This window comes from Nerophis ophidion, linkage group LG03, assembly GCF_033978795.1.
Source record: "Nerophis ophidion isolate RoL-2023_Sa linkage group LG03, RoL_Noph_v1.0, whole genome shotgun sequence".
Taxonomy (NCBI): domain Eukaryota; kingdom Metazoa; phylum Chordata; class Actinopteri; order Syngnathiformes; family Syngnathidae; genus Nerophis; species Nerophis ophidion.
The window spans coordinates 61,464,159-61,488,782 of NC_084613.1; the positions used below are offsets into that span (position 1 = coordinate 61,464,159).

At 40.1% G+C, this 24,624-nt stretch overlaps 1 protein-coding gene across 10 annotated transcripts in view; it reads right to left on the minus strand.

Moving 5' to 3' along the window:
- The window catches only part of ralgapa1 (Ral GTPase activating protein catalytic subunit alpha 1), a 155,100-nt gene that overhangs the window by 54,473 nt on the left and 76,003 nt on the right, over positions 1-24,624 (minus strand). For all 10 annotated transcript variants that reach the window (XM_061895787.1, XM_061895788.1, XM_061895795.1 and 7 more), the window contains 9 exons: positions 23,512-23,580; positions 23,295-23,432; positions 23,014-23,197; positions 21,356-21,474; positions 18,695-18,814; positions 17,963-18,566; positions 14,199-14,314; positions 13,241-13,365; positions 678-749 (listed from right to left, as the gene is read on the minus strand). In XM_061895787.1, the coding sequence (XP_061751771.1) occupies positions 678-749; positions 13,241-13,365; positions 14,199-14,314; positions 17,963-18,566; positions 18,695-18,814; positions 21,356-21,474; positions 23,014-23,197; positions 23,295-23,432; positions 23,512-23,580 (1,547 nt within the window). The remainder of the gene's footprint in view (positions 1-677; positions 750-13,240; positions 13,366-14,198; positions 14,315-17,962; positions 18,567-18,694; positions 18,815-21,355; positions 21,475-23,013; positions 23,198-23,294; positions 23,433-23,511; positions 23,581-24,624) is intronic.

Consider the following 24,624-nt stretch of genomic DNA (forward strand, 5'->3'; position numbering starts at 1 on the left):
TGGAGAGATGAATGCAGCAATGTACAGAGACGTCCTGGATGAAAACCAATGCTTATCATCCAACCTGAAGGAGCTTAAGAGGTGATGCAAAGAGAAATGGGGAAAAAGTAATGGTTGAAACTGCCCAAAGATAGGTGTGCCAAGCTTGTGGCATTATATTCAAAAAGACTTAAGACTGTAATTGCTCCCAAAGGTGCATAAACAAAGTATTGAGCAAAGGATGTGAATACTTATGTACATTTGATTAATTTTTAATACATTTTGAGGACAAAAATGAATTTATTCCATTTTAGAATGAGGATACAACATACCAGAATGTAGAAGAAGGGAAACGATGTGAATACTTTCCGAATGCACTTATTAATTTGAGAAGCGAGTTTTACCCGGCCGTAATTCAAGGCAGGAAAGACGGTATGTTTAAACCGCAAATGGTAAAAAAAGCTGGTCAGTGGTGTTTTTGTGATAACATTTTATTTGTTGTTGAAAATTTTTACTTTGAGCAGTTGCAACCAGCCCCTTTACTCTATAAAAAAAAAAAGAAAAGGAAATAAGTAGCAGGCAGTAAATAACCTCTGGGCCACACTCTGGGCACTCATTTGATAAAGGGCAAATAAACTCTTTAAAATAACATTTAAAAAGCACAGAAATAGATGAAATTAAAACATTTAGTTTCTTACCATTGCCGTGAGTCCAGGTTCTTCAGCTCTCTCAAAAGCTTCTCATTTTTTCTCAATAAATGAAAATTACTCCTGAAAGAAAAAAATCGACTGATTAAAATCTAGTTGAAAAAAAAAAATCTCCTTGCAGCCTTACAACCTCCAATAAGATAGAGGTTGATTAAAATTAAATGAATACTGAAATGTTTTTTACATTCAAAATACAATTGTATTACTTTTAACTTTCATGTAAATTTTAGAGTTTAAACTTTTCCAGGCTTTGTCATATTCAAGTCTTTCATCACTACCTTCTAGTTTACTAAATTCTATGGATCCTTATTATGGGTTTTCCTTTGATTGCTTGATCAGCATGTCTCAGGTTGAAAAACCTACAGTATATATACATATACGCACTATAAAATGACCAGCTTCATTGCCACAGTAAATGGTAAATTGATTATATTCCAGGTACTCGAAGCGCTTTGAAACTATTTCCACATTCACAGTGATTTGGGGAGCTGCCATGCAAAGGCGCTAACCACGACCCGTCAGGAGCAAAGTTAAAGTGTCTTGCCCAAAGACACAACGGAAGTGGCTAGGATGGCGAAAGCTTGGATCAAACCTCAAGTTGCTGGCACGGCCATTCTACCACCACGGCCACACCATCACCGTGGTAATGACACTGCACACAGACTCTACTTAGGCTGTCAATAGCAACAACTCCTGTTAGTTGGAGAACTTCGTCTAATATTATGCTCACTTTCAGGATCGAAATATAAAAAGGTAGAAGCTCTATTTTTATTCATGACAAAAGCCTTTTTTTGAGTAAGCAGATTCAGGGATCGTTTAAAATGTCCTGCAGGAAACAGCCTCCAATTTCAGCACCACAGATATGACTGAAGCAGCAGACATTTGGAATGGACTCATAATGACACATCATTCATTTCTCTTCGAAAGAGAAAAACAGAGAGGGAGAGAGAGCGAGAGAAAAGAAAAAGCAAGAGATAAAGAGAGACCGCAAAGAGCCTGCAATTTGCTCTTTATTAAACTGATATGTGGTAATGGCCTCATTCTCCACTCTCAAAGACTCCATTTACACTCTGGATAGTTGTGAAAAAGCATAAAAAGGGACCATGCATGCACAGACAAGGAAGACTGTCACATGTGAATAACATTGTGAGCGATGCTAAGACAATCCACCTATTAAAGATATGTTGATCTGGCCTTATGTAACAGTTTGTAAAGCTTCTCATTCTTTTCCATTCGGACGTTTCACTTATTTTAGGTCCCCTTCATGTGTTTTATGCATCCTGTTTACAATTCTCTTCCTTCAGCCACCTTCTTTTATTCTGGCGCCAGATGGATTCATTTTGATCAATGGCTCCCTCATTATGAAACTCCTACACACATACAATGTGTTAAGATGTCTATTATGCTGGATGAATGCAGACGGTGTAATTCTCCGGATGAAGAGCAATGAGCATCCATTAACAGGCCAGATACTCTAAAAACTAAGACTGAGCATCTACTATAAGCACTTCATTAAATATATTGTTTCAAAATTAAACTTATAATGTATTGATTTAAATTAATTTATTATGTTGAGTTTTACGGACATCAACAATGTTGCTTTTCACATTAATTAATTATGTGTTATCTTAGATTTACAAAATGTATTAGAACAAATGTAAAGTTGACATAAATTGAACACATTTTTCAATCCAAACTATAAAGCTATTTTCATACATAATAGTAATACAACACAAAGTGCTTTACAGATTTAAAAACAATGCCTTAATGACTTACCTCTCTCATCAGCAATCGCACACACACACATGCGCAAGGACGCACGCACACACACACACACACACACACACACACACACACACACACACACACATAGATGAATACATGGCTGAGTACAGAGAAGCCAAGTGAAGAAACACTATCGAAGGAGCTTTCTACACCAAGAAGTCATCAGACCACGGCTACCATAATGCTGACACAAAACGCCCCCACAGCCAAGGACAATACAATTCCTGATAAAGAGGGCTCCCTCCAAGGAATATTGGAAAGAAAAAAATAATAAAACATGTACAAATGGTAAGAACCATGAGTAAGAATAAAGGATAAAATAAGAGTGAAACATAATATATATATATATATATATATATATATATATATATATATATACACACCACACACACACTAGGGCTGTAAATCTTTGGGTGTCCCACGATTCGATTCAATATCGATTCTTGGGGTCACGATTCGGTTATAAATCGATTATTTCGATTCAACGCGATTCTCAATTACAAAACGATATTTTTCCGATTCAAAACGTTTCTGTATTCATTCAATACATAGGATTTCAGCAGGATCTACCCCAATCTGCTGACATGCACGCAGAGTAGTAGATTTAAAAAAAAAAAAAAAGTTTTTACAAATGTAAAGGACAATGTTTTATCAACCGATTGCAATAATGTAAATTTGTTTTAACTATTACACAAACCAAAAATATGACTTATTTTATCTTTGTGAAAACATTGGACAGTGTGTTGTCAAGCTTATGAGATACGATGCAAGTTTAAGCCACTGTGACACTATTGTTCTTTTTTTATTTTTATAAATGTCCAATGTTAATGTCAATGAGGGATTTTTAATCACTGCCATGCTGAAATTATAAATAATATTGATACTGTTGTTGATAATATTCATTTTTGTTTCACTACTTTTGGTTTGTTCTGTGTCGTGTTTGTGTTAAAATTGCTCTGTTTATTGCAGTTCAGATTGTTGCTGGTTCAGGTTTGGTTTTGGAATTGGATTGCAATGTTATGGTATTGCTGGGTATTGTTTTGTTGGATTGATGCAAAAAAAATTAAAAATAAATTCTACCGCTTATTCCCGTTGGGGTCGCTGTTGCCTATCTCAGCTTCAATCGGGCGGAAGGCGGTGTACATCCTGGACATGTCGCCACCTTATCGCAGGGCCAACATAAATAGACGGACAACATTCACACTCACATCGATTTAAAAAAAAAAATGACAGTGGATTCTGAATAGCACAATGTGAGAATCACGATTCAAATTTGAATCGATTTTTTCCCACAACCCTAATATATACAGTATATATACACACACACACAGACACACACACACATATATATAAACATATACATATCTATACATATATATAGATCTATATATATATATACATATCTATATATATCGATATATATATATATATCCAATTAAACATACATAACTACATATATCAATATTTACATATATATACAGTGGGGCAAAAAAGTATTTAGTCAGCCACCGATTGTGCAAGTTACTGGCTTAAGCAGGGGGACACGTCTGGCACTGCAGGATTTGATTCCCTGTCGGCGTAGTGTGTTACTGATGGTAACCTTTGTTACTTTGGTCCCAACTCTCTGCAGGTCATTCACCAGGTCCCCCCATGTGGTTCTGGGATTTTTGCTTACCGTTCTCATGATCATTTTGACCCCACGGGATGAGATCTTATGTGGGGCCCCAGATCGAGGGAGATTATCAGTGGTCTTGCATGTCTTCCATTTTCTGATGATTGCTCCCACAGTTGATTTTTTCACACCAAGCTGCTTGCTTATTGTAGATTCACTCTTCCCAGTCTGGTGCAGGTCTACAATTATTTTCCTGGTATCCTTCGACAGCTCTTTGGTCTTGGCCATAGTGGAGTTTGGAGTCTGACTGTTTGAGGCTGTGGACATGTGTCTTTTATACAGATAACGAGTTCAAACGGGTTCCATTAATACAGGTAATGAGTGGAGGACAGAAGAGCTTCTTAAAGAAGAAGTTACAGGTCTGTGAGAGCCAGAGATCTTCCTTGTTTGAAGTGACTAAATACTTATTTTCCACCATAATTTACAAATAAATTCTTTAAAGTTCCTACAATGTGAATTCCTGGATTTTTTTTTTCACATTCTGTCTCTCACAGTGGAAGTGTACCTATGATGAAAATTACAGACCTCTGTCATCATTTTAAGTGGGAGAACTTGCATAATCGGTGGCTGACTAAATACTTTTTTTGCCCCACTGTATGTATTTTATATTTATACATACATACATATATATATATATATATATATATATATATATATATATATATATATATATATATACATACAGTCCCGATCAAAACTTTACATATACTTGTAAAGAACATACTGTATCATCATGGTTGTCTTGACTTTCCAATAATTTGTACAACTCTTATTTTTTTGTGATAGAGTGATTGGAGCACATACTTGTTGGTTTGGTTATTTTATGAATTTATTATGGGTCTACTGAAAATGAACCAATCTGCTCAGTCAAAAGTATACATACAGCAATGTTACTATTTGGTTACATGTCCCAATAAGGTGCTTTTGGTAGCCATCCACAAGCTTCTGGTTGAATTTTTGACCACTCCTCTTGACAAAATTGGTACAGTTCACCTAAATGTGTTGGACTTGTTTCTTCAGCATTGTCCACACGTTTAACTCAGGACTTTGGGAAAGCCATTCTAAAACCTTAATTCTAGCCTGATTTAGCCATTCCTTTACCACTTTTGACGTGTGTTTGGGGTCATTGTCCTGTAGGAACACGCAATTGCGCCAAATAATCAACCTCTGAGCTAATGATTTTAGGTTGTCCTGAAGAATTCGGAGGTAATCCTCCTTTTTCATTGTTCTATTTAAAGCACCAGTTCCATTGGCAGAAAAGCAGGCCCAGAGCATAATACTACCACCACCATGCTTGACGGTAGGCTCCGTGTTCCGGAGATTAAAGGTCTTGCCTTTTCTCCTCTAAACATATTGCTGGGTATTGTGGCCAAACAGCAAATTTTTTGTTTCATTTGACCACATAACTTTCCTCCAGAAGGTCTTATCTTTGTCCATGTGATGTCAGATGAAACACAAATTGAGCTGTTTGGCCACAATACCCAGCAATATGTTTGGAGGAGAAAAGGCACGGCTTTTGATCCCAGGAACACCATCCCCACCATCAAGCATGGTGGTGGTAGTATTATTATCTGGGCCTGTTTTGCTGCCATTGGAACTGGTGCTTTAAATGGGACAATGAAAAAGGAGGATTACCTCCAAATTCTTCAAGACAACCTATAATCTTCAGCCCGGAGGTTGGGTCTTGGGGACAGATGGGTGTTCCAACAGGACGATGACCCCAAACACACATCATAAGTGGTAAAGAAATGGATAAATCAGGCTTGAATTAAGGTTTTGGAATGGCCTTCCCAAAGTCCTAACTTAAACATGTGGACGATGCTGAAGAAACAAGTCCATGTCAGAAAACCAACAAATGTAGCTGAACTGCGCTAATTTTGTCAAGAGTAGTGGTCAAAAATTCAATAAGAAGCTTGTGGATGGCTACAAAAAACGCCTTATTGCAGTGAAACTTGCCAAGGGACATGTGACCAAATTTTAACATTGCTGTATGTATACTTTTGACCCAGCAGATTTGGTCACATTTTCAGTAGACCCATAATAAATATAAAGAACCAAACATCATGAATGTTTATTGAAGACCCATAATAAATTCATAAAATAACCAAACCAGCAAGTATGTGCTCCAATCACTTTATCACAAAAAAATAAGAGTTGTAGAAATTATTGGAAACACTAGACAGCCATGACATTATGGTCTTTACAAGCATATGTAAAGTTTTGATCGCGACTGTATGTGTATATATATATATATATATATATATATATATATATACATTTTATATATATATATATATAAATACAATAAAAAAAAAGTTGTTTTTTTACAACCCATATATATATGGGTTGTAAAAAAACAACTTTTTTTTTTATTGTATTTTTTTTTCCAATCAGTCCTGTCTAACCACTCAGGCAAATCATATTGTTGATGTCCATATCTGCAGTACAGACTTACTCTAGAACAGGGGTCTCAAACATGCGGCCCGCGAGACGTTATTTTGCGGCCCGCACTTTGATATGACAATTTAATGCATGTGCGGCCCGCGAGTTAAATATGAACGGAACTTGACAGCGTCCTACTTCTCTACGTTCCCAATTTTCACGGGAGTCCTCTTAATATCAGGGTATCCATTCTCTGGTAATCCCTGACGATTTTTACCCAATCAACAATACTCAGGAGGTAGGGCAATGGCACTGTTCTTAACGCCCTCTGAATCCTGTACAGACAGTGTGCAAGCCTATTAGATTGTTACATTTGGCTGAGCAGTACACGTGTGATGTTGCAAGACATATTATGTCAACAGCTATACAAGGCACACGGAGGGTGGCCATAAAAAAAAACTTTAACACTGTTACAAATATGTGCCAGACTGTGAACCCAAACCAAACAAGAATGACAAACACATTTCAGGAGAACATCCGCACCGTAATACAACATAAACTCAACAGAACAAATACCCAGAATCCCATGCAGCCCTGACTCTTCCAGGCTACAATACACACACCCACACTACCACCAACCCCCCACAACCCCACCATCCCTACTTGCTTTGGTTGAGGTTGTGTATATTGTAGCCTGGGAGAGTTTGGGCTGCAAGGTGTTCTGGGTATTTGTTCTCTTGTGTTTAAGTTATGTTAGGGTGCGGATGTTCTCCCAAAATGTGTTTGTCATTCTTGTTTGGTGTGGGTTCAAAGTGTGAATTTAGCATAACTAATAAGAATAAAAACTAAAGCACAAATTATTTTAATAGCCAAAAGCCAAATAAAAAATGTGGGTCTTAAGCTTGCTCTTCAAAATGTTCTCTGCAGCCCTGAGGTTCTCTGCCAACCTGTTCTGTTCTATAAACAAATTCCAAAATAGTGGTAAAAAAAAAAATCCGCGTCCGGGTGACACGCAGGCTTCAGGAATTGAGCGTCCTTTCTGAATTCAATGCGTAAAAAGACACACAAAGTGCGGTAACGCCAACACTGCTTGACAGTATAACAAGATAAGTCACATTTATATTCTGTAACTTTCACAATTTCAGAAAAAGTGCAGAGGTAGAAATATTCCAAATAACCTCTTGTATACAATGTAAACATAAATAATGCCTCAAAACAAGTTAATTATATTTCAACAAAACACAGCAGACGAGTTCTTGCCCTGCACAGCTGTTTTGTAGTGTCGATATGGGCTCGTAGATCTTTATTTGCCACAGATATATACCTTCCTGCATTGCACACAGTACATTCTGCTTTCCATGTGTTAAGGCCAGGACCAAAACACAGATACCTTTTCCGCAAATCAATCCGCAGCGTTGCATTTACGTTTCGGCATTTCTCTCTTTTGTCCTGTCTGTCTCTCGACTCTTTCGCTCTCTGTCTCTGCCCCTCCCTCACGATTGATTGATTGAAACTTTTATTAGTAGATTGCACAGTACAGTATATATTCCGTACAATTGACCACTAAATGGTAACACCCGAATAAGTTTTTCAACTTGTTTAAATCGGGGCCCACGTTAATCAATTCAGGGTACAAATATATACTATCAGCATAATGCAGTCATCACACAAGTTAAACATCAGAGTATATACATTTAATTATTTACATTATTTACAATCCGGGGGGTGGGATGTGGAGGGGGTTGGGGCGGGGACTTTAGGTTGGGTTGCTATCAGCATACTTCAGTCATCAACAATTATATCATCGGAGAAATGGACATTTTAACAGTGTAGGTCTCACTTGGTAGAATATGTACAGCGAGCGGTGAACATAGTGAGCTCAGAAAACATAAGAACAAATATATACATTTGACTATCTGCATTTGATTATTTACAATCCCCGCCGAGGAGCTTTTTAACTACCTCAGCCCCAGAAATAGGAGAGCCCACCACAGATTCGCCCCGGAGGGGGCCCAGGGGTAGATGAGATCCGCCCAGAGTTCCTTAAGGCTCTGGATGCTGTGGGGCTGTCTTGCTTGACAAGACTCTGCAGCATCGCGTGGACATCGGGGGCGGTACCTCTGGACTGTTGTGAGATCGACAGGGGGATCGGTGCGGCGTCTTCAGTAATGCGGACGTTGTACCGATCTGTTGTGGTGAAGAAGGAGCTGAGCCGGAAGGCAAAGCTCTCAATTTACCTTTCGATCTATGTTCCCATCCTCACCTATGGTCATGAGCTTTGGGTCATGACCGAAAGGATAAGATCCCGGGTACAAGCGGCCGAAATGAGTTTCCTCCGCCGGGTGGCGGGGCTCTCCCTTACTGATAGGGTGAGAAGCTCTGCAATCCGAGAGGAGCTCCAAGTAAAGCCGCTGCTCCTCCACATCGAGAGGAGCCAGATGAGGTGGCTCGGGCATCTGGTCAGGATGCCACCCGAGCGCCTCCCTAGGAAGGTGTTTAGGGCACGTCCAACCGGTAGGAGGCCACGGGGAAGACCCAGGACACGTTGGGAAGACTATGTCTCCCGGCTGGCCTGGGAACGCCTCGGGATCCCCCGGGAAGAGCTGGACGAAGTGGCTGGGGAGAGGGAAGTCTGGACTTCCCTGCTTAGGCTCCTGCCCCCGTGACCCGACCTCGGATAAGCGGAAGAAGATGGATGGATGGATGGCTATTTACAATCCGGGAAGGTGGGATGTGGTGGGGGAAGGGGATAAGGCGAGGCTTGTAGCTGCCTGGAGGTGTTCATTTAGTGCAGTTTTGAAGGAGGATAGAGATGCACTTTCTTTTACACCTGTTGGGAGTGCATGCCATATTGATGTGGCATAGAAGGAGAATGAGTTAAGACCTTTGTTAGATCGGAATCTGGGTTTGAAGTGGTTTGTTGAGCTCCCCCTTGTGTTGTGGTTATGTCGCTCATTTACGTTATGGAAGTAGTTTGACATGTACTTCGGTATCAGGGAGGTGTCGCAAATTTTATAGACTAGGCTCAGTGAAAGTTGATTTACTCTGTCCTCCACCCTGAGCTACCCCACTTTGGAGAAGTGGGTAGGAGTGAGGTGTGATCTGGGGTGGACGTCTGGAAGTAACCTGACTAGCTTGTTCTGGGATGTTTGGAGTCTAAATTTGAGGGTTTTGGAGTTGCTGGGGTACCAGGAGGTGCATGCGTAATCAAAAAAGGGTTGAATGAGAATTCCCGCTAGAATCCTCATGGTGCTTTTGTTGACTAGAGAGGAGATTCTGCAGAGAAATCTTTATCTTTGGTTGACCTTTCTGATTACCTTGGTTGCCATTTTATCACAGGAAAGATTAGCCTCTAGAATGGAACCTAGGTAGGTGACCTCATCATTCCTGGTGATAACAATGTCACCTACTTTAACAGTAAAGTCACTGACTTTCTTATGGTTGATTTGAGACCCAAATAGGAAGGATTCCGTTTTACCTAAGTGTATGGATCGCTTATTGTCAGCGAGCCAGGGGCAAATTCTACAGAGTTCGGCACTGAGGATTTTTTCCACCTGTGATTTGTCCTTGCCGGATACCAGCAGGTTCGAGTCATCCGCAAACAGGAACAATTCACAGTCGCATGCTAATGACATGTCGTTTTTACGTATACTAGGAACAGTAAAGACCCTAATATACTGCCTTGGGGGACTCCACAGCTTACTGAATGGGGAGGGGGGAGACACGACGACATGGTGCCGATCACCTCTACCACCTGTTTCCTCCCCTCCAAGCAACATTGCATCCAGCTCAATGAGGTTTTATCAAATTCCATTTCTCTGAGCTTATCCAACAGTATAGCGTGGTTTACGGTGTCAAAGGCCTTCTGAAGGTCCAGCAGGACCATGCCGCAGTATTTGCCCGAATGCTGCTGCGTGCGCTCGCCTCCACAATTTGTTTTGTTTTTAACCCGTTCATGACCCTGGACGTACATTGAAAATACACGCAACCCTAACTCAAAATGCTGGACATTTGAGGCATTTAAGAAACCCCGCACGGACAGCCCTGCAAAAGAGGACATGTCCGGGGAAAAGAGGACGTATGGTCAGTCTAACATAAGAAGAAGAAGCCGAAGCCGGTTTGAGTGACGTCCAACGTGCATGTGCGTGAGATCACAGTAGTAAACAATTTGTGACAAGTTTGCTCTCAAAATGGCAGGGTAAAAAAGGATAGCAAAACAAAAATATGAAAAAAACACAGGACATTTTTAACAGAGTGGGAGAGTTTATATTTTTTTGTTGAACATAATGGCAAGCCATTCTAATTTATATGTCAGGCGTCATTAGCGTATTTCAAAGCTTCAAATCTTCAGCGTCACAAGGAATGCCAGAAATCCCACTAAGCAACATGCATAGTAATAGAAAAAATATTATATGTTTGTTTATGGACTTGGTTGAACTGAGAGTTTGTGTGAGACAGTCCACACAATGTTAATTGTTCAAAATAACTGGCCTGTGGTCTTGTACTGTAGGAGTCATGTTGGTGTGTGACATTTACAATAAATCTGGCTGAGCAGAGGTCTGTTTAAGTGTGTTTGTGTGTGTGCGTGTGTGTGTGTGTGTATGTGTGAGGAAGGGATGGGGTTATGTTCATGTGTGCCCATGTGTAGGCTGTGGCTCCTTGCAGTAACACAGTAAACATCTATACTATATTGTACAAAATTACATTGAAAACATAAGTGGAAATACTTGAATATTGAGTGCAAGCAAACTAAAATCAAAGGGACGAATGGATAACCTACACTTGTATGATACTTAGAAATGCTGCATAAAATTAGGAATGTTCCAATCGGGGTTTTGTGCTTTCGTTTCCAATACTGATCATCCATGAGTGAGATTGGTCGATACCAACAACATGTATTTTATGTGAATTTTTCCATTTATTTATGGTGACTGCTATTGACAGTTTAACAATATCAGCACGCTATTTAGACTTCCTTACTATCTTATATTACAGAGCAGTTTGAGCAAAACAAAGTCAATAGTAAACAATAAGTAACACAAAACACTATTTACTACTCATTCAAATCATTTGGTCTGCACCTTCAAAATCCTCCGGTGTCCAGGAATTTATTTCCTGATTTTGTAAACATTAATGAAAACGACAAAAAAATATATATTTTGAGGGAATAAAATGTCCAACTAATCACTATTGTATATCATAGTGATACTACCAATTTATGGATTGATCCACCCTCCTTTCACATGTTGTGTACTGACTGCCATTTGTGGTTATATATTATCCTCTCTGTAGATTTGTATTAATTAATTTGTTAATTTACTGTTAATTTCTGCTGGGATGCAGTTCCAACTGCACTTATTGAACTTTACAAAGCACTTAGATTTTTGTGTTTTTTCGAGCTATCTTAGCTGTTACCTTAGCAAGCCTGCTCATGGCTTGCTCTCTGTGTACAACATGTTAAAAGGGAACTGCACTTTTTTGGGAAATTTGCCCATCGTTCACAACAATTATGAAAGACATGACGAATGGATTTTTTTTAATGCTTTGTAAGTATTAAATAAATGCGATCAAAAGTCCACTTACAATGGAGCCTATGGGAGCCGTTCAATTCTGCCTATAGAGCCCCTAAAAAAACAGCCAAACACCTCCATTAGGGATTTATATCTATATTATGTAAATATATATGTAATGCAGTAACGGACACATTTATGATAAATTTCAATATTTACGTATTTTTGATAATTTTAAGCATACGCGGTGCATTAATTTAAAAAAAGCATCACATTTTTCTTCTTCTTCTTTTTCTAATAAAAAATCATTTACAGTATAAGGCCTGTTATTAGGACGCCGACTACGAGAATGTTCATATATTCCCATTTAGGTGAAGAATATCTCATAATCCCCACAAAAAAACGGGGTAGGAGAGCAGCGGGAACAAGCACTTTTTGGGTCGTTCTCACCAGTTCCAGGTCCTATATGGAATACCTACTCACACTTCTTCTGTGCAGGTGAGGTGCATGATTTATGATCTAGAATAAATTTATGGGGAGCAAAGAAGAGAGGAAGCAGCTGATCAGTCGATGATGCAAACATAGGCACACTCAAAGTGATCACAATGCCGCTCTAAATAGTTCATCTGCATTAGCGTTTATAATAATAATATCACTGATATTTGGTCAATATTCAAGTCACGAAATGTAAATTTAATAATGTCGCTGCTTTTTAAATGGTTATTTACCGGATTTTAGGGGCGGAATAGTGCAGTACCCAAAAAAAATCCATCCGTCATCATATCTTTCATAACGATTGTGAACGATAGGTAAAATTCCAAAAAAAAGTGCAGTTCCCCTTCATGCCATATTGATACTGGCAGTTTATTTGTGGTGATTATTATTAACTTACACAGCTTACTTAACACAACTTACAATTTGTGTGGGGACACAAAATTAGCTGTTAGGTATTTTCCAGCCGGGGAACTAAAAGTAAATACATTGTTCGTCAGAGGGGATGACCGTTTGTGATCGACATTTAGTCATTAATTGGCAATGGCCATTACATACTTTTTTACAAAAAATCGTTTGATACAATCGGTGGCCGATCAATCGGCACATCCCTACCTAAAAGTATGCTTATACCGTGAAGTATGCAAGTGTTTTATTGCAAAACTATAATCAAGCATCAGGTCAATTCCACATTCTGTATGCCACCACCTCACCTCTTCTCCCAGGAGTTGAGCCCCAGGATATTGATCAGTAGCCTGCAGTAGTAGAAGGCTGACTGAGGTGTACGAGTCTCTGGTTCACTCTGCTCCACTGCTCTCATGTTAAACTCCTCACCTCTCTGAAAAAGCTCAAGGTTAGTGAAAAAGTCTTGACGTTTATTTAATTGCAGAAGTTATAATACTGTACAGTTAAACAGGTCTGAGATGGAGGAGCCAAAAACGAGAATTGTGGCAAGGAATTCCTTTGCGTATGCTGGACACACTTTTCAATATCCATCCATCCATCCATCCATCCATTTTCTACCGCTTATTCCCTTTCGGAGTCGCGGGGGGCGCTGGCGCCTATCTCAGCTACAAAATTCAAGCAAGTGAAGTTCTTCATTGGTGTGACGTGTTTACCTTTCAGAGCTGCAAGTTAATTAAAACCAACTTTTTGCAAAAAAAAGTTATTTAAAAAGATTTTGGAAAAACCTGAATGTACAACACTAACTTGTACAACAAAAGAAAACACAAGTTCAATTATCCCTAAGCAGTAATTATTTTAATATATGTACTAAACTGAATAAAGAACAATTGTGGGATTAAAATATAAATATAACATTTTCTCACAACACTTAAAAAGTCTTGTTTTGGAATGTTTTTTCTGTCTGGTTTTGTGTTAGTGCAAGCTCTTTTTACACGTGAACGGTGCCATCAGGCCAAAGAGCATAGTAGACAGGGCAAGGTTTTTCATTGTCATGTCTGAGCCCCATTAATTCTTCCTAGCAACAAGAGGCCATTTAAACATGAGAATATAGCACTGTGTGTGTGGTAAATCTGTAAAATAAAAGTTTCACTTTTTGATTTAAACTACTGCAATTAACCATTCAAAGATATTGTAATTTACTGATATGCACCTGAATGGTAACTCATGTATGGTCAATAGTTTCATGGTTGTAGGAGAATAACGTACATGGAGGACAAACTCTCGCTCGGCGGCACTTTGCTTCAAGATGGCATTAATCACATCATTCTCCTGCTTCTCCGAAACACAAGCTGGTGGAGGGACTGGGATATTAAGTGGCATTCCTGTGGGAATAATGATAGCATATTAGTGGTAAATTTCATTGTGTGTTCGTATGTGTTATCTGAACGTGTTTGCGATCTTTATTGTATTGTGTATTATAGTCTGAGTGACTTAGTGTGTCACTCCAAAATCAGTAAGCGTCACAAATAAAACCTACAACAAAAAAACAGAGTTTTAGAAATCACTGGAGGTGTTGAGAATAGGTGTGTCCCGACTTCCAATCAAATATTGATATTGGTCCGTTAGCGTGTTTTACTCCTGCAAAACTGGACAGCCAGTTAATATCTAAATATCCTCCAATTAGCACAGGTTGGTCTTTACTTGTATTTCAGTGAAGTCATTTATAATAGGTAAACATGGTAGGCTACTAGGAACCATGGCCGGCTCTACGCATGGGCAAGAGGGGGCAGAGCCCCCTTAAATAAATGTCTTGCCCCCTCAAATCAAAATTTGAGAGAGCAAATTTTAACAAACTCACAAAATTACTACATTATAAGTTGACAAAATTATCTGTACTAGCGGAAAAATCCGCCGAAAAAGGGACACACACGATATAGTAGTGTCGGCTTCCCTCTCAACTTTCCCTCCGCTGTGCGTGTATTCAACATTCCACAGGCTGCGCAGCAGACACACACCCGCACACACCCCTCAGCCCTCAGTAAACATCCAATCACTGTTGCAGTATGAAAGTAAAAGAAAAGGAAAAGTTGTTTACATTTATCATATACTTGTTAGGATGGGTGTATTTGTGTTGTCTTATCTGTCATAAACACGCTTATCATCGCGGACTTTCGGTGCTACGGAGTTCTTTTTTTTTTTTTTTTTTACAACTTGACGAGAGCAGTGACAGCGGAGGCTCTGAGCAGCAGTGCTTTGGAAGGCAGAAAGCCTCCACTGTCCCTGTAACAAGCTACAAGTCATTTATGATGCTGTTAATGACGGTAAAAATTAAACATAAGGTATGTATCCTGCTTAGCAGTGCTCCTCTGCTGTCACCTGTTCAGAGCGGAGTCCCTAGCAACGGCCCGTTTTACTTAGCAACGGTCTGGCAATCGACTGCTGGAATTCTTTTTCTGTTGTTTTTCTTGTAATTCTACACAGTCAACCTTTAATGTTTTGTAATAAACAAACTATAAGTTTCACTTGATATGACCAAGACACCTAAAAACAAAAACACAGCTGTTTTCATCAATTTACAAGCAAGTGGGCAACACACATACATTGGAGTGAATGAATTTTGTGCCCAGAGGAGTGCCCACGTCCACTGCATGTGACAAACTGAAGACAAGTGACCTGTGTCTGACAGACCCCTACTTAAAGCCCCGCCATAGCCTGTAGTCCTGTACTGTTGTTGTTTTTGTAATCACAGCGGGTTTTTTCTGTTGTTGTTCAAGCTTACTTATTTTCTGCTCCGGCTTCCAGCAGCTCACAAAGAGAAAGTTAATGCTCTGTAATGCATCCATTTTTCAGAACATTTAAAAAGTATAGTCCTGCTCCTGCATGTAGTAGTAGCAATGATGCTACTGTTAGTACATCAGGGACAGTAGCTCGCAATACTGCACCTTTAGCACCAGCAAGCACTATTTCTCCTGCACCAGCTCCCTCCGTTCCGCCAACAAGCGCTCCCCCAAAGCAGCCTGCTCAGCTACCCAGTGACTTAATTGGCAACGCACCATCTCAGCCAATACTGGGTGGCTACCCAAAGCGTGCATTTGGTACAACATTAAGATCATTCAATCCCGCCAGTAAAAAACACCAACATTCTATTGAGACTATAGTACATTACACACGGCGCTCAAATATCCAACAAAATGTTTTAGTTTGACTTTGGTAAAGCTATGAAGCCGGCCTTGTGATGAATTGTCGGAGCATTACGGCTACCGTAGTCAGAAGTACTGTGCTTCTTCAACATACGGGTATTAATGTGGTGTGTATAAGGACCGCGAAATGGCACCTATAAGCACAGATTATCTGCCGTTTTGTTTCGCATTATTATGCAAAACCAATTTTTTTTTACTTTCTGGTACCTGATGATGTGTATTTGGGACCTGCATAAGTCCTGTAAATTATTGCAAATCCGCCATTCTATTCCGTGCCTACACCATAGTCGATAAGCGTCTTTTTTTTTCTCTAACTTCTTGTTGTGGAGCATTTATCCTCCGCTGTTGCCATTTCTAATATGAAGCAACATAAAGTTCTAACTTATATATGTCAGTAGACTTGCAATGGAAGAGCTAAAAACTACCGGTGTAGTGGGTTTAAATAATTCACTCCCGGAACTTTGGATATTAGAGACTTCCGGTCGGACGTTTTTTCACGGTACACATTTCCGGCGTTGTTGTTGCATTAGTGAGCCACAAATGAGAAGATGCTGCTCCGTTGTTGATTAAAGTAAAGTCTGAATGTCATTAAAACAGTTAGCTCCATCTTTGGACACTTCTTCGACTACTGTCCTTGCAGTACGCTACACCGGTGCAACAAAGATGACGGGAAGAAGATGCTGTCGAAGTAGAGCCACAAATAAAACCGCCCACAAAACGGCGCATACTTATGTGACTGTCAGAAAGCGACTTGTAAATGGTCTGTAAAACATAACATTTTGACCAAAGAACCACCATTACATGTTATGTAGACCAGTGGTCTGCACTTGAAAACTGGGGAGGGCGGAGTTCATAAAGATATACAATCATGTGTACTTACGGACTGTGTCCCTGCAGACTGTATTGATCTATATTGATATACAATGTATATATTGTGTTTTTTATGTTGATGGGGACGGCGTGGTGCAGTGGAAGAGTGGCCGTGCGCAACCCGAGGGTCCCTGGTTCAATCCCCACCTAGTACCAACCTCGTCACGTCCGTTGTGTCCTTAAGGAAGACACTTCACACTTGCTCCTGATGGGTGCTGGTTAGCGCCTTGAATGGCAGCTCCCTCCATCAGTGTGTGAATGTGTGAGTGAATGGCTGAATGTGGAAGTAGTGTCAAAAGCGCTTTAAGCGCTTTTATCATTTATCTACTTATATTTAATAATAAAAAAATAAAAAAAATTAAAAATACATTTATTTCTTGTGCGGCCCGGTACCAATCAGTGGTTGGGGACCACTGATGTAGACCACAATGAAGTGTTTTAATTTTACAAAAAAATAGTAATACGACACTTTTAATGCACCTTATAATTGGGTGCGCCTTTTTTGTGAAAATAGACATTGACGGTGCGCCCTACGGTCCAAAAAACATGGTAATATTTAGAATACATTACAAAAAATTACATTCGTCGTCATAATGATTGTAAACGATAGGCAACATTCCCCAAAAAGTGTAGTTCCCCTTCAATTAATTATTGTGGCCTGTAATTACCACACCACTGAAACTTAAAGACAGTATAAATCCGTTCCAGAAGGTTAATAATAACTAGGTTGGAGTTTTTAATACCATTTATACCTAGTAATCATACCTAGTAATTTCACTAGATCCGTGCAACAAAAAATAAAAGTATGCATGATTTGTGCTGATATCGTATTGGAGCAATTTCGGTATCGACCAATACGTAAGGCTCCAAAATCGTTATCATGTTGTAAGTTGTATCGGGACACTGCTTGTTAAGATATGATATTTAAATATGTGCATGTGTGGGTGTGTGTGTGTGTACCTGCCCTCTGTAGACACTCAGGACTCGAATAACCAAGGTACTGCAGCATTTCATCAAGGGCATCATCTCCTTCCCCCAGTGAATCCCATGCTGGCACCACCTCCCGACACATCCGTTTTGCCAGTGGTGGAGCTAGAAGCTGCTCAAAGCCCTCCGTATCCCCCTCCCCAACCATGCTATGTTCCTTGGTATCCTCCCTTTGCTTCTTCTCTTCTTCCCCAGTTACTTGGAGCTGCACATTTTCATCTCTGGCAGCTTTGCTCCCATCTTCCACCTCTTCCTCCAAATCAAGTCCTTCGCCCTCTTTCTCACATCCTCCCCCCTCTGGCTCTTCATGCTGGTCTTCCTGACTCTCGTCTTGTTTTTCCAATGCCATATTTTTGGTTGGGGTGTCCAAATGGAGATTTATACCATGAGAAGATTGCGTGTTTGTCAAAAGGGAGTGTCCTGGGCTGCTCGGTATGCATGGCGGGGGCCCATAGAGAACAGCAGAGTCCCAGGAATGCTTTCCGGCTACATCCCGGATGATAACGCGAACACAAGTGGGAACAGAAGACAAACCGGCTGTCATTCCACCTCCTGGCACGCCAGACTCTGACCGGATCTGGAAAATACAAATAGAAAACTGAAGACACAACGTAGACAACACCACAACAGCAAGTTTACCTTCATACAGAGTGTTTCAGTGTGGGTGCATTCTGCATTATTTACTGGAGTTAACCAAAGAGTCACCTGAAGCACCGAGAGCAGGGTTGATCCGTTCAAAGATAGGAACTGGAGGTTTGGAGAGTGGAATAGTTCAGGTCCAAGATCTACACTCTCACAGTATGGGTTGTCTTGGTTTTCACACACCTACAAAATATAAACACTATGTCACAAAGGCTAAAAACCACAAAGTTATTTCCAAAAGCTCAAACAAGTGATTAACCCATCATACTAGTGAAAATATTATCACTTAGCACACACTAAGTGTTGCTCTATATACTGTACAACATTTTAAGGACAAAGGTACTGTGAAAGATGCCAAGTAAGGGGTTAGTTAATTCAACATGAAATCATGGAAAAAATTTCTTCTTTTGACATATAAGTAATGATATGTCAAATTGGTAGATTGTAAACCGATTGTAAAAACATAATCTAAATGCACAAAAAAAGAGTAAAAAAATACATTAATAGAAAACCACATTTCATCTGAAACAGGCCGTTTATCAGCTGATCAAAACTTTACGACTATAGCCCTAAAAAGTCAAACCTTTTCTGGATTTTTGTCGTTCAAATCTTCACTCTGTTAAAAGCAAAATGGCTTTCTGTTCCTAAACGTGAGAATAATGGTGAACTGCACAAACCAGCACCCAATGTGTAGTAAAGGCAGATACTTTCAAATCATGTTAGACCCGCTCGACATCCATGGCTTTCGGTCTCCTAGAGGGGGGTGGGGGTTGCCCACATATGCGGTCCTCTCCAAGGTTTCTCATAGTCATCATTGTCACTGTCACCGACGTCCCACTGGGTGTGACTTTTCCTTGCCCTTATGTGGGCTCTACCGAGGATGTCGTTGTGGTTTGTGTTGTGGTTTGTGCAGCCCTTTGAGACATTAGTGATTTAGTGTCTCGAACATTATTGATTGATTGAAATCCACAACACTTAAATGCTCTCTACAATAAACTGCAGACTCTCTAGGGCAAAATTTAAATACAGTAGTACCTTAACTTAAAAGCTTCTGTGACAGAGCTCTTAATTCACAACACTTGTGAATCAAATTAATGTTGCTGCTTCTTCTCAATTCTGTCTTTCACACTTACGCCATGTTCACACGAACATGGATACTTAAAGGCCTACTGAAACCCACTACTACTGACCACGCAGTCTGACAGTTTATATATCAATGATGAAATCTTAACATTGCAACACATGCAAATACGGCCGGTTTAGTTTACTAAATTGAAATTTTAAATTTCGCGCCGAAGTATCATGCTAAAACGTCGCGGTATGATGATGCCTGCGCGTGACGTCATGCATTGTAGAGGACATTTTGTTCCAGCACCGTTCCCAGCTATAAGTCGTCTCTTTTCCTCGCATAATTCCACAGTATTCTGGACATCTCTGTTGCTGAATCTTTTGCAATTTGTTCAATGAATAATGGAGACGTCCAAGAAGAAAGCTGTATGTGGGAAGCGGTGTATTGCGGCCGCCTTTAGCAACACAAACACAGCCGGTGTTTCATTGGTTACATTCCCAAAAGATGACGGTGAAGCTTTACTATGGAACAGAGAGGTCAAGCGAAAACGGTTGGATTGGACCACACACACACCCAAAGTACAGTGTATTATGCAGCGATAATTTTGAAAGATCGTGTTTCGAAGAGGGTCCCTTGCGAAAGACCATATAATCTCACTAAAACACTAGTAACACAATAAGCTGATAAGGGATTTTCCAGAATTATCCTTGTAAATTTGTCTAATAACATCTGAATCGCTCCCACTGTGTAGTATTTTTTTTCTTCTAGTCCTTCACTCTCACTTTCCTCATCCACAAGTCTTTCATCCTCGCTCAAATTAATGGGGAAATCGTCGCTCTCTCGGTCGGAATCGCTCTCGCTGCTGGTGGCCATGATTGTAAACAATGTTCAGATGTGAGGAGCTCCACAACCCGTGACGTCACGCGCATATCGTCTGCTACTTCCAGTACAGGCAAGGCTTCTATATAAGTAAACATTGATTGATTGATTAGCGACCAAAAGTTGGAAACTTTATCGTCAATGTTCTCTACTAAATCCTTTCAGCAAAAATATGGCAATATCGCTAAAATGATCAAGTATGACACATAGAATGGACCTGCTATCCCCGTTTGAATAAGAAAATCTCATTTCAGTAGGCCTTTAATAAAAGCATACTTATCTCTGCGTTTAGGCCTCTTGTCCACACTCAAACGCATACTCTTGTCTTTTAAAAACGCTGACTTTTGCAAACGCTGGTCAAAGTTTAGAGTTCCAAAACTCTCCGCTTAGCTTATGCATGTACACGGCACATACAGAGACTTGTGATGACGTCACGGTTGTGCGCTGTCATTTACATAGCTCAACAAACTGTATGTTTGAATGTAAAGATGCTGCTATTTTCACACAACATTAATAAAATAAAAAAAACACATCGAAACGGACAATGCGACACTCCTGCCAGCGCTAATAACAGTCAGCTGTTATGGATACAATAGCTGTCGAACCTCCACCTGATGGGACAACTTTGACAAGCAAGACTTTTTTGCTCTGTCATAATAAAGGTGCGAAATTATCTCATGTTTTTAGTCCTTTGTCCTCACAAATCATGAAGTTCTTAAATATAAATGTGTGGAACAGTGTCACCGAAAAAACTCTTCTCAAACAAATAACAGTACCTGACTGGAGAGGGTAGCGGGTCCTCCAGACATCGGGTAATGCCCGAGATGGTTGACAAGGTGGGTAATTACAGTCCTGGCTGCGATAGACACCAGACCCTGCTGGATACGACTATGGACTATAGATATAAGGAAAAAAAACATACGACAAGTGAGGGTAAAACCAGAAAGTGTGTGTATCTTAAATTCCTAAGTGGCTTTAACTTTCAACAAGGAAGAGGTGCAAAAAAAATTGACCAATACATAGTCTGCCACGTGCTGGGGAGAAGCCAATTCCATCACACACTGTGTTGCAAGAGGATCTTGTCTAATCTACATCATGATAAACACCCATTATGTGCGACAGGCTCAATTTCACACAGAGCTTTGTTGGCGCGCCTGTGTAAAGAGTATAGATTTTTATGGACCAGATACTGCCTAAACCTGGGGACAACTTGTATGGACAAAAAAAGAGACACACTATATTGCCAAAAGTATTTGGCCACCCATCCAAATGATGAGAATTAGGTGTCCTAATCACTTGCATCTAAGCCACACATCACCAAGTCCAATGCAAAGCGTGAGATGCAGTGGTTTAAAGCACATCACCACTGGACTCTAGAGCAGAGACACCTTCTCTGGAGTGATGAATCACGCTTTTCAATCTGGCAATCTGATCGATGAGTCTGGGTTTGGAGGTTGCCAACAATACATTTCGGACTGCATTGTACACAGTGTGAAATTTGGTGGAGGAAGAATTATGGTGTGGGGCTGACCTTGGGGACAGCCTCCCCAGAAGAGTTGAAGCTGTAACAGCTGCAAAACGTGGACCCACATCATATTGAACCCAACGGGTTAGGAATGGGATGGCACTTCAAGTTCATATGTGAGTCAAGGCAGGTGGCCAAATACTTTTGGCAATAGTGTACATAAGCAATTAGCAAACAATAACATGGTGAGAACAGAATAAAAATAACTTCAATATTATCTGCTAAAACAATGTAGAGAAGAGGCAAAGTCTGATAGGGTGCTTCAGTCATCTGACTGTTTGCTTTGTTCTGGTGAACCACAGCAGGAGACAATACACAATTTCACACAGACGCTCATATGAAATTTGAAATGTTTTGGTTGCAGCCTTGGTCACACATTTTGACACTTCCAATCCTCAATATAGAAAGATATAGGACATATTTTCTAAGCATACTTAAAGCAACATTAGTAACTTTACCATGAATTGATTAACGTGGACCCCGACTTAAACAAGTTGAAAAACTTATTCGGGTGTTACGATTTAGTGGTCAATTGTACGGAATATGTACTGTACTGTGCAATCTACTAATAAAAGTATCAATCAATCAATCAATTTCAACCTTCATAAAATAATTTCATAACTTTTGGGATGATACATCGACTTACAACTAGTTGAATGACACCTCCAAATAATTTGACTAGGACCATTTTTAATCTAATGAGAGCCGTCTACACATTAAATAACTCACATAGTCACCTTTACACTCATTGAATCCAATATATTAATGCTGCCTATCTACAATAGTGAAGCCATAATTTTTTAAGTGAGGTGTATACATTATACATATACATTATATAATAGTGCATACATATATTAAATATGTATAAAATATAATATAATTTATTTAATGTACCATTGGATAAACTACCTTCAGTGACAGGTTGGAGTTTGCTGGAGCGCTCAGAATCGGGACTGTGGAGCGGTTCTGGTTCTCTAAGACTCTCCAAAGGCAGAAAAGGGTCATAGTCTGGACTTGCCAGATCTGACAGCTGCATTGGGTAATACTTGGGGCTGCTGAAAGACTGGGCGCCATACACACAGCCATGCAAAACCTGGGGAAAATTTGTAATATTTAAAATTATATTACTCTAAAAGTTCTACGCTCTCTTCTGCATTATTTCACATTAGCAGTAGTAGCCAAAAACACACCTTATAAATGCAGCTGAGCAGGGATTTTGGCGACTGCTCCTTGTCTGCAGAGCTTTGCATTTCAACAGGTTGAAGCAGAGTCTTCGGCGGAAGAGCCATGACCCAATCCAACAGACACAACAGGAGGGACACAACCAGCTGCAACACACAAGTCTAAGATTTTACTCTTAACGTTAAATGAGTACTACAGCGTAAATTATGTGCATGTGTATTATACCCTCTTATCCAGTTCCTGAGGGGAGGACTCAGTAGTAGGTAGCAAGTGCGTGATAGTAGCAATCAAAATCTATGGAGTAATTATATCAATTAGAGGATATATCACGAAGCAATAAATATACCTGGCATGACATTAAAGGGGAACTGCATTTTTTTTTGTTGATTGGCAACACTAAATTGGCCCTAGTGTGTGAATGTGAATGTGAATGTTGTCTGTCTATCTGTGTTGGCCCTGCGATGAGGTGGCGACTTGTCCAGCGTGTACCCCGCCTTCCGCCCGATTGTAGCTGAGATAGGCGCCAGCGCCCCCCGCGACCCCAAAAGGGAATAAGCGGTAGAAAATGGATGGATGGATGTTGCCTATCATTCACAAACCCTATTGTAAAGTATATATTCTTTCTTTTTTTGTGCATTCTAAGTCGTAACATACGCCAAGTAAAGGGGGCAAACAATTCAGCTAATGGGAGTACACTATTGTGCCCATTCATCCATCCATTTCCTACCGCTTATTCCCTTTGGGGTCGCGGGGGGCGCTGGTGCCTAACTCAGCTACAATTGGGCGGAAGGCGGTGTACACACTGGACAAGTCGCCATCTCGTCGCAGGGCCACCACAGATAGACAGACAACATTCACACTCACATTCACACACTAGGGCCAATTTAGTGTCGCCAATCAACCTATTGTGCCCACGAAGCCCAAAAACCACCAACAATACTTAATTTACATCTCTTAACCTGAATATTAAGTTTTAGCGATATTGTTAATAGAAGCACTAACGCAGACCAAATATTTTAGCAGTGGCGTGAGCTGAGAGTTAACTATCTTGTGCAGCTACAGACGGAAGCCATTCCTCAGAAGAAAGCACATGGTAACCCACCTGGAGTTTGCCAAAATGCACCTGAAAGACTCTTAGATCATGGGAAACAAAATTCTCTGGTTTGAAAAGACAAAGATTGAACTCTTTGGTGTGAATGCCAGGCATCATGTTTGGAGGTCACCAGGCCAATACCATCTCTACAATGAAGCATGGTGGTGGCAGCATCATGCTGTGGGGATATTTTTCAGCGAAGGGAACTGGGAGACTATTTAGGATAGAGGAGAAATGAATGCAGC